Consider the following 11560-nt stretch of genomic DNA (forward strand, 5'->3'; position numbering starts at 1 on the left):
TTAGGTGGTCGTGTGAAACACTAATAGTGTTTGTGTCACGTGTCTGGTTGAGAGAATTGGGGGGTGAGTCGGGGCTCACACGCTTTAAAGACTGCGCACTGGTCATTTCATTCACGCTGCGAGACAGACTGACAGCAGCAGAGGGAAGTGATGTCTGCACTCTGCGGAGGAAGCTCTCCAAAACCCGCTCCACATGAAGTTTGAGCACTGCAAGCCCGCTGCAAAGAACGATAAGCTCACCTCCAGGCGCGTAATTACGCACAGCAACCGCTTCTTCCGACATTCCAGGTCTTAAAAGCATCCAAGGATGATGATACCTAAGGAGCGATAATGATGTCTAGCCATAAGATTTCCTTTTCTATAGCTGATATATTGGATCCCAACAAATTCAACAGCAAAAGAGCAAACGAACTTCCCATCGCTAAGGAGAAGTTAACTGTGCCGGATGCAGAGGGGACAAGTTTGGAATGGGCCAGCGCAGCGGCAAGAGACTTCAGAGATGAGCGCACAGATGCAGGTAAAGAAAACGCCGCATATTTTTCAAATAATTAGATTACTGTAAGCTCAAAATACGCGGAGGTTTCCACAAAAAAACTGGTAAATTAAACACGCATAAAGTAAACTAAAATGAATAAAATATATATTTTTTGGGTTCTTCAAAATGAAATGAATTGAACCTAAAATGCAGGAAAGTGATTTGGTATCAGATTTGCTGTCGTCTCTGGATGACCTTCCCTTAATTTCCAGAGCTGCGTTTCCTTTGGGGGAAGCCACAAAGGCTTGCTCCCAGAGCCCCCGCCTGTGATTGGCACCGGGACAGGCAGGCCAGATAATTGTTTAAATCGTCCCATTGAGGATGCCTCTGCGCGCTTTGATCGATATCCCATTACTGCTTCCTGCATATCTCCCTCCAGCACCTTGCAGGTACAAACCTCAAACCCCATCCATGTCTGATCCTAAATATCGTTCGATTAAAACTTCCTTTTAAATAGATGACATTTATCGATCCCCGCAGCAAATATGAAACTCCATTAGCACGTCACGGCTGGGGTGGCGGAGCTGGATTTAGACGGGATTTCTTTCCGCAACATGACATTTGAAGCGCCAGGCGCTTTATAAATTATTTAAGGATTAGTGACCATGTCTTCCTCCTCCTCTGAATGCAGCTTTCCGCTCCACTAACCTCTGACCTCGAAACAAATATTTCTGAGATGAAATAAATAAATAAATAACTAAATAAAAAAATAAATAAATCTTTGATTTTTTTTAGGTAAATTTATCATAAAAAAAAGACTTGTGGAAATTTCTCTACGAAATAATTTTTGTCAAGTTTAGAGCACGATATTTGACAGATTTGTAACTTATTAAGAGCTGTCCTTCAGCACCACAAACCTGGACAGGGAGGGCCACACTATTATTTGAGTCGAAGTTCTTCCCTAACATTCCCTAACATTCTTGTATATTCTGTATAATCTGTGCATATAGCTCCCATATTTATATTTATACACAATATCTACAGTATATCTCTTGCTATAACCCCTTATAGTCCATACATACATAGTCTTGTACATCTGTGAATAAATATTTATATCTCGTAGAGCACTTCTGGATAGATGCAAACTACATCTCGTTGCTTGTACTTGTGACAGTGCAATGACAATAAAGTTGAATTCTATTCTATTCTATTCTATTCATTGCAGTTGTAGAAGTCTTGCACGTTTATTGATTATTTTTAAAGTAGATTTAAGAAGGAAAAAACATATATATTAAGAATCGCCTAGAACTATCAATTTTGAAACTCTTATTTACAATCACAGTTATCCATGGTTATTTAAAAGATTAATCTGCATGGTCAGAGTCAACTTAGCAAGTACTGAAAAAGTGAAAAATAAAGACAACAAAATAAATACAAATGAGTGAAAATTGTGTGAATAACGATTTATTTTAGCAGATGAATTAGTAAGAAATATGGAGGTTTGGGAGCTTGATGAACATTGTGTTGCATGCTTAAAATCTAATAAAAGGAACCTATGCAGATGAGGAAAGGATGAGATTTATAAGACGCCGAGCACATCCATTTTCTTTCAGTTTTAGAGTAACATTTTCACACACAGAATGAGCAAAAGTTCCAATTCAGACGCATTTTCAAAACTTCAACCAAAGATTTCTTTCCATCAGTCCTTCACTCTAATTGTAGGGCTCAGTTTTTCTTGATCCACATTCATTCAAAAACTCAATTTGTAGGCAGAGAACTCGTTAAAGTATTTTATGGGTTATTTTATAACTACCTAAACAAAGATTTAAGTTTTACAAAAATGACTCCACTGTTCTCACGTTATTTTGTCTTTACAGGAGAAGAGACAGGCGATGAAGACCCAGCGGTCCTTCCTGATCCTATTCTAATGTGTCCCGCAAGCGAGCATGAGGACGCAGGCAGGAGAACCGTGGCCACCCCGCGGGACCCATCACCGCACAAGCGGCGGCGTGTTGACCAGGCTTGCGCCAAACCGCGACGCGCCAGAACAGCGTTCACATACGAGCAGCTGGTGGCTCTGGAGAACAAGTTCCGCGCTACTCGGTACCTGTCCGTGTGCGAAAGACTGAACCTGGCTCTGTCCCTGAGTTTGACCGAAACGCAGGTGAAAATCTGGTTCCAGAACAGGAGGACCAAGTGGAAAAAACAGAACCCTGGGGCGGACAGCACTTTACAGACCGGCTCCAGCTCCCTGGTCAATGTCAGTCCAAACCCACCATCCTGCAGCTCAGGCTCTGGCGCCTTCCACCAAACTTTCTCCAACTTCAGCTCTGGGAGTGTGATTTTCCACACAGCCGGTGGTGTTCCGCTTTCATCCACTGGGGGGCTCTTGCATCCCTTTATGCCAAGTGGATTCGTTCAACCTTACTTTAACTGACATAAAATAAATGAATCTGACTCAAACTTTGAGCCAAATCAATTTTGAAATCTTTTCTTTTTTTGTGAAAATATTTTCAGTACTGAAAATATTCATTGTTCATGCTATATTAACTTTTTAAGGTTTCATTGATGTACAGCTAGTTTACACATTTATCCAGAGTTTTGAAATGTGTTAATTAACGATTTCATTAGATGAAAATCATGATGATGTATTTGAGTTGAAATATGAACAAATCTTTAGTCCTTAGTTCTCACAAAAGCCTCTCTGTCTGTAGCTGCTAACAAATCCCACTTCTTGTGTTTTATTGCTCCAACTGTGGCATATCTGTCTATATTTTGAAAACTGACATGTTCCACCTGTATGATTAAGCTAAATGACATAAATGTAACTTTCATAGAACAGTAAAAACATGCTTGTGTGTGTGTGTGTGTGTGTGTGTCTGCTTAATACATTGTAAGAACATTTCAAAAAGAAGCTGTTCTGGAAAGACCTCAAAGAAAATTTTGGTAAAAAAGACATAATGATGATACTTTGCATGGCTGTCCTTGTCTAAGATCTAATTGTCTTATTTGTGGGGCTGATGGTTTTTTCTTCTGTATAAGACAACTTGTGAAAGGAGATCTAATAGCTCACATGAAAGGCTGATTCTACGGTCTTAGCTACACAGACCCGTGGATCGGGAGGAGTGTCTATCTCCAGTGGTTACTGGGCCAGACGTGGGATACATCCTTGACAGATCATCACTCCATTACAAGTCAATACACACAGTCAGGATAAACAGCCATGAATCCACACATTGTTTATAACATCAATTTATACGTAGGCTCCATGTAGAAGGCTGACAGGCCAGGATTTGAATCCATGACCTTTTCACTGCAAATGTGCAGCCCGGCACTCACCATTCAATTTAAAAGAGCAATGCCTCTTATGACTTTACACAAATTCTTACTTTTCTGGGAGTTATCCACACATTTCTTTGTCAGGTTTTGTAATGCACACTTGCCTATTAACAGAAGTTGTGAATTAGCCAATGAAATAGCAGCAACTTTATTCATTCAGACATCCACATATTCGGAAGATTTGCAGATGTCCAAACTCAGGATTAAAGTGGCGGAAAGGGACTTAGCTGACTTTTAAGCGAGCATGGATGTTGGTGACACATGAGTTGGAAGGAGAATTTCAAAAACTGCTGACCTAATGGGATTTTCACATATAACCATATTTCATATCAGTGGTCAGGAAAAGAGAAAATGGAAAAGAAAAAATTAGTGAGGCTACTGTTCATACAGCCTAACTAAAATTTAAGAATAACATATTAGGAAAATGTCTCTTTGTCTGACGAGTCAGGATTTCAGCTATGGAATTTGATTTATTCTGTCAAAATTTGGCATAAATAACATGAAAGTTTGGATCCATCCTGCCCTGAATCAACAGTTCAGGCTGTAGGTGGTGATGTGGAACCGGGAGATTTTCTTTCTTGACACACTTTGGGCCAAAAATCCCCCTCCCCAAAAAACACAATATAGGACTATGGAATAAGAAATGCACAAAACAACCTTAAGATCCATACATATGTTAAATGTTGACATTTTTGGCTTTTCAAAAAACAGTTTTTAAAATATATAATTGTATGCTAAAATGCTAAAGTAAGTTCCTTTACACCCAAAGAATGAGCTACTTATAACAGAGAAAGGCTGCACAAGACAACACAGAAGTAGTCAGGTGTCAAACACAGTTTCAGCTTTAGATGTAGCCTCCTTTGTTGTTTCTTTAATCCAACTGTAAGATGTGCTTACTGACACTCTTACTCTTACTGACAAAAATATATATCTTTTACATTTTTTCTTTTAAAGCACTATAAAGTTTTAACATCTGCAAAACTTGTTTCTTTAAACTCTTTAAACTGAAAAAAACATTTAGAATAAGAATTATACTCGTTGGTTTGAGCTTCACCCAAAAGGCAACACTTTGGCCACCACTTAATACATTTACTTCCGTGATACAACCACAGAGTGTCGCTGTTTCTTCCATCCATCCATTTTCTAACACCCTTGTTCCTAGTGGGGTCGGGAGGGCTGGTGCCTATTTCCAGCTAACATTCCGGGCGAGAGGCGGGGGTCACCCTGGACAGGTCACCAGTCTGTCGCAGGGCAACACAAAGACAGACAGAACAAACAACTATGCACACACACACACACACACACACACACACACACCCACACACACACACACACACACACACACACACACACACACACACACACACACACACACACACACACACACACACACACACACACACACACACACACACACACACACACCTAGGGAGAATTTAGAGAGACCAATTAACCTGACAGTCATGGGCATGCAATTCCAATTAAATACATAAAAATTAGCTTTAGTAATATTTGAAACATTTGAAAACGTTTAGGAAGACATTCTGTAAGACACTGTATTACTTCACTCATGCTTTGTTTGACTGATGCAATATTTTACCCAACAAGCCAACAGAGCAAGATCAACAACTAGAGAGCAACGGTGATCCATGTTGTCCATCAGGAGAGGACCAGCCGATTTCAAACCTGTCAGCCAGCATCATTAGCTGACATTTTGGCAGTGTGTTGTGCTTTCATTTGTTTGACTCTCTGGTCTAGGAAGGCACCTTTCTCTATATGCTGAGAAGGTGAACATCCTGCTGATGGAGGTACTTGTTTCTGGAGGGCAGACAAAAGTCTCCTGATATCAATCTGATTGTTAGATGGGTGTCAAGAAGCTGTAAATTAGAAGGAATGTTCTCACTTCTGTCAAAACTCGAAACATATCTTCACGTCACTGAGGAGCTAGCATTCTTTTTTCCCCCTTTCTCTCCTACCTTCCTTACTCTTTCTATTTGTATAAACCCATATGTGCTTTTGCATACCATCTTTGCAAAAGCTCACCAACTCACAGAGTCAGCAAAGCAGTAAATATATAGTATACCTCTGATAGCGCTCTCAGTTTCATACTGGTGCATGTACATGTCTGCCCTTTGGTTCAGGGATATTCTTCACTCGCATAAAGTCTGGAATGCAGAAGATTTGACATCCTAATCAATAGTCTGCGAAATCTAGCATGAGGAACTCACACTATACTTTGGCTTCAGGCAGCTCTGACATGACAATATGATGAATAATTTCTCAGTGTGTTTGAGTGGGGTCATATGGTCTTGGCGGAAAGGGTGCTTGTTTAAAATTCATGTTTCAGTGACTATGCAGAGACAAGGTCATTACCAGGTCTGTAATGCATGCATGCATGCGTGTGGGCGTGTTTGTGTATATGTTTTATGTTCTTTTTGTGCGTGCGTCTGAGCAGCCAGCGCATGGAAGGAAAATTCCATCTGTAGCCCCCGTTCTCTGTACTTACCCGAGTTGCAGACTTGAATAAATAAAAATGAGCAGAGGATTTCCTGGTATGTTTGGATGTTATCTTCAGCTGCGGTGGTCCACAGGGACTGGGCTCTTCTCCACGGAGGATTACAGGTCACAAGCAAGCAGAACATTGTTCAGAAAGAAGAGTAAAAGTGCTTTGAAGTGAAGGGGTGAATAAAGTTTAAAGCTGCATGTAAATACCAGGATAAGAGTCTGGATTGATTGGCCCTTTGGGTTCTTAGAATTGTGCAAACCCAAGACTTTTAACCTACTGGAGTCCACACTGAGGGAAGCTTTGAGTCAAACCTATCACTGACTTTATAACAAAAATCAACTAAATATAATGTCTTAACGCTGCATTAACATACTTTATTGATTCTCCCACATTAACTTGCTTCTTAAATACACAATTTTGACAAATCAATGCAAGAATCAATGCAAGCAAAGAAATGTGGAAATGGAGCTTATTATGTGACACTTTGTTTCCCCATAAAAATGTAGCACTTGAGGTCACTAATTAAACACTTAATGAATAAAACATTGTAATAAAAATTACAATGCTTGTTGGGGGCACTGAGGATCTTCTGTACACTCAGAGAAGCAGAAGAAACCATTAGCTCAAAAGCAGCAAAATGCCAGATTACAGTTTGCAAATGAACTCATTGACAAAGAGGTTTCCACTTTTGATGATTTTCTACTTGGGTAATAGTAATATTAGAATATTATCTCAGACCAATTAAAAAAAACATTTTTAATGTTTATTATAGGCTTAATGAAAGGTATATTTAATACCTGCCTATGTGCAATTTTTGAAAACGTAATTTTAACCTAACAAATGAGCCTCATGAGAAAGCACATTGACCATTCATACTCACAAATACACACACATTTATACATGGATACACACATTGGTAGACATCTTGGGGTTAAGTGTCTAGATCAGGGGTTCACCTTCCAACTGCAAGATGACAACTTTACTAAACATGCACATGAGAGTGGTGGATAAAACAGCAACTCAGTGAATTCAATGTTCCTTTTTAGAGGGTTTTTCACTCTGTTGTCATGGAAACATTACCTTTGTCATTGCAACCTGACCTAAAAAGGAAAGAAATACAAAAACTGCAAGTTCCTCATGCAAAAGCAGCATAAAATGCATCCACATGTCTTACCTAACAGGGAACTGTAATTAATGTAAACTAATTTGTGTGCATTGGTGCAGACTGTAGAGCAAAAGGTGGCACCATCCCATAGATTTCTTCTACAAACCAAGATGGCAACGGTTCAGATTTTTGCTCCTACGCCTCTGCCGCATATTTAAAAGTCTGATTCTTTCTCTCTGTTCCGTGCAGTATGTGGGCTGCATTGTCCTGCTGTTTGTGCTCTTATTAGGGCGAGAAAACACTAACTTCACTATTCCGTATTACTTAGGTTATTGAGGCTAGTTTATGAAATAAGGCATGTTTCTAAAAAGCTTTAGAATATTATCATCCTGGCCTTTATTCTCTCTTGTTTCAGTTTTCCAACACTTCATGTGAATGAAGAATAACAACCTCTCTCGAAGACTTTTAAAGCAACCCCAGGTTTTTACTTCAGCATGTCAGTTCTTGCCAGTTTTCAAATAAATCTGAACTCTTTTATATCAACCTACATTTCTCTTTGAATGAATGGTTGTGATGCAGACAACCATTCATGCAGGCAACCAAAGATACCCATCTAAAGATGGGTGTCTTTAGAGTAAAAGCTTATCCTTTAGACTTTGCAGATTTCCTGTTAAAGCTTTTGACATCCCTCTGAGATGTTTGTGGCTCATCTCATGCTTACCCCAGCACAGCAGGGGAGCAGTCAAAGCAGCAGGAGATAAAACTGATTTCTTCAGTGCCAGGCAGCATTATAGGCTCAAAGCATCAATTTGTAATGGTTTGTTGGTCAGTTATAGAAAGTGATTAAATGGGGTTAGCATTGCAAAATGAGACAGAAGCTAAACTCTGCAGCATCTGTAAGCTAAGAAACCCCAATAAACTGTTTATTATATGCATTTTTCAGAAGAGCCACATTAAAGCAACAGCAGTTAACCTCCCTAAAGCCAAATGTGTATTCTTCCAAATCCAAACACTCCTTTGTATTGCCTGCAGTCTATCTTCATTTTTGCATTTACAAGAAAAATGCAACAAAATGAAATCACCACGTTAGTATCAAGTAAACATTCTTGTTTCTGTGTTATGATGACATCATGCAGTGATTCTCAAATGTCTGCACACACAAACTGTCAGCAAAAAAATGACAGGTAATCTCAAAATTATTTCCACTTTCAACGTGCCATTTTTCTGCTGGGGTTAGTGGGGTTAACAACACAGAAAGACAAAGAAAAATGCTTCAGTAACAAGTTTTTATAAGAGTGCACACCCTTAGCACCACAGAGAGTTAAAACGTCCATCCAAATCAACAACACAATACTAAGAAAGCTAAGTTTTGTAACAACCTGTCCTGAGTTCAGAGCAAAAATGTGTCTGAAAATCCAGAATATCCTAATTAGCGCTGTGGCTAAGAAATATTTGTTTATTATGTGGATAAACTTCCACCAAAGAGGACTGAATATGTTTTTTCAATCAAAGCGTGCATAAAGCATAGAGTTTGAACAGGAATGAAAACATTTATGCAGCCACTTCTCTGTTTTTATATTTTTTCCCAAATAAATGTGCTCTTTAGCTGACATATAAAGCATTTATGTCAAATTAAAGCTATTTTAACAGGGTTGTAAAACGTAAGCCTTTATTGTGTTTTGCTGTCTAATCAAGTCAATACTCTGACTTCTTCAGGTCATCTTTACCCAGTTGTATTGACTTATTTATGCATTATTTATAGCATCCTTTTAATATACCAATTATGGTGCAATAGTTGAAATGTCTCCGCCAAGGGGAAGCATATTTCTAGGATAAAACCTGTTTTATATCTGTACAAATAGACCAGAGTAACAGCGAATGTGATTTAGAAACTCGAGAATTAGTTTCTTTTTCCAGGAAACTTTTTGGAAAAAGTCCCAGTGAAGGTTTTGCACAAGAAAGTCTGGAAAATGCATGCTCTCTGCGGATGATGTCTTCAATTAATCTGCGGCATGCCGTGTTATTTAAGCCAGACCAGTCCACGTTTCCCCTTCCCTCAGAAACCTTTTGACTTCACATGTTGTATTCTGTGAATGTGAGCCAAGGCAGACACGCTAATGATTACATGAGGTCTGGCAGAGGAGTTGAGCAGCAGATAAAAGCTGATTTTCCAAGGAAGAGGCTTGAGTCAGTGGGTGAAATGAGCGGAAATCCAGATGCTTGAATCCACTAAACCTTTATGTTGAATTTCTAAACTAAAGGCTGGTTCTTGAATGCTCCATCTTAAAACAAATGTACAGTCGACCCTTTAAAATGTTCAGCTTCAGCTACTGGATATTTTACTGCTGTTCTGACCCCGCTGTAACATGAAAGAACATTATTATCAGGGTGTCATAACAATTGGGTAAATCTGGGTTTTGACATGCTCTGTGGTCAGAGAGTAGCAAATCTCTTTCAGTTTGTGGTTAGTCTTTCTCTCAGCGGCTCTATGTATGATTTTATCCTCTTTCTTCCCAACTCTACCAGAAGTGTTGCTTCACACTGAATGCATTCAAAGGTCATCGGCGCTAATGACAGAGGAGCACAAAGAGTTCAGCAGCCTACTAATAACACAGACAGAGAGTTGTTAATAACACGCTTTGTGAGAGTCAAGAACCGAAAGGCTGGATGACACAGTCTGTCCTCCCTTATCCACAAGTGGAGAAACTGCTCAGGCATTCGGGGCGGTGACAGGTCAGTCGGCATGTTGAAATCCAGGCTATCAGCAGCGAGACTGTGCGTTGTGCTTCGCCAGGAAATATAGAATATCTTGCGCAAAGTTGAATTGAAGTTACGAGGTGTGCAAGCATGCAGGGATCTTTCTCACCACCTCACTTACTTTGGAGTCTTTGAGAACTAAACAGATTAGGCTGTGAAACTGTTTGCATTTTGTCTTGTTATGACCACAAACCTCCGTTTACTTTGAAAAGATTTTACATGATAGGCTGACAAGGGAAGAAAAAAGGATGCATGATTTCCAAACTACGTTGCATATAAAAATCTAAAAAGTGTGTTGTGCTCTATTATTTGTTACCACTGTGTAAATACTACATAGAGCCATCATTAGCTTTAGTTATAAAAGTACGTGTTTGACCGGGTTGTTGGGTTTTAAAGTGGACCCAAACGCAGAGAAGGAGAGGCAGCAAGTTGGTGACGGAAGCGTCATGAAAATGATGAACAGAGATGTACAAAAATCACAGGGAAAACAGGGAGCCAGAACAGAACAAAACCAGGAACCAGGAACATAAAGCCGGCAAGGTACTGATGGGTAAATAACGGGATATAAAGGGAGGAACCAGCCAGGAATGAGAGGAGAAAAGGTGTTTAGAGAGAGAAAGTAACACAGAGGTCAATGGAGAGAACACTGGGGACTAGGAAATGAATCTACCATAAAAGAATACAAACATAGCTACATAAAAAGTTAGAATGGGCTGAATTTGGCCTTGAGTTTGACATGTGTTTTAGAGGATCTAGTGCTCACTAAGTGTTTCCTCTTAACATTCTCTAGTTGGTGGACAGGCTGGTTGCTTCCTCGTTGAAGCTCTCCTTTAGACTCAGGGCTTCTTAACCTGAAAACCTCTGTTTTAAGTCGTTGCAAGGAAAATCGGTCCCTGAAACCCATTTTTCCAAAGGTCAGACTTGAGAGACAGCTTCTCCAACAAATATAAGGTCTCTCCATAGTTTCATGACATGTCAGTATGAGATCGACCAGAATGACTCTTTCTAAGGCTTTTTGCGAATAGCTGCAACTTATAGATCCTACAGCCTTCCAGACTGGAGATCCACACACAAGGAACAGCAACTGAACAATCACCAACCTTAAAGGGTTACTGTTTTATCTCTGGACTAGCAAAATATGAAGAAAACAATAAAATGAAATGAGAACAATATACATATTCTCATATTTATGCTTGATTCTCTGGAGCAAAGTTTCACATAGTGAAAACCAAAACATCTGATGTGGCTGGAAAACCTTTGGTGCAACCTTTAGATTCATTCAGAATGAAAACCCGTGAAACATCCGCGACGATCAAAACAAATTCACAACTGGGATCCCAATCAATTTACCAAGAACTGACAGCAATTACAGTCATGC

General features: G+C 39.5%; 1 protein-coding gene across 1 annotated transcript; it reads left to right on the forward strand.

Moving 5' to 3' along the window:
* The first annotated feature begins 1727 nt into the window (after window positions 1-1727).
* Window positions 1728-3230, forward strand: nkx1-2 (NK1 homeobox 2). Its single transcript, XM_023327917.1, has one exon. It carries the CDS (start codon window positions 2316-2318, stop codon window positions 2910-2912), a length of 597 nt encoding a protein of 198 aa, XP_023183685.1. The 5' UTR covers window positions 1728-2315; the 3' UTR covers window positions 2913-3230.
* The last annotated feature ends 8330 nt before the right edge of the window (window positions 3231-11560 follow it).

The sequence above is a fragment of the Xiphophorus maculatus genome, chromosome 22, assembly GCF_002775205.1.
Source record: "Xiphophorus maculatus strain JP 163 A chromosome 22, X_maculatus-5.0-male, whole genome shotgun sequence".
NCBI lineage: Eukaryota > Metazoa > Chordata > Actinopteri > Cyprinodontiformes > Poeciliidae > Xiphophorus > Xiphophorus maculatus.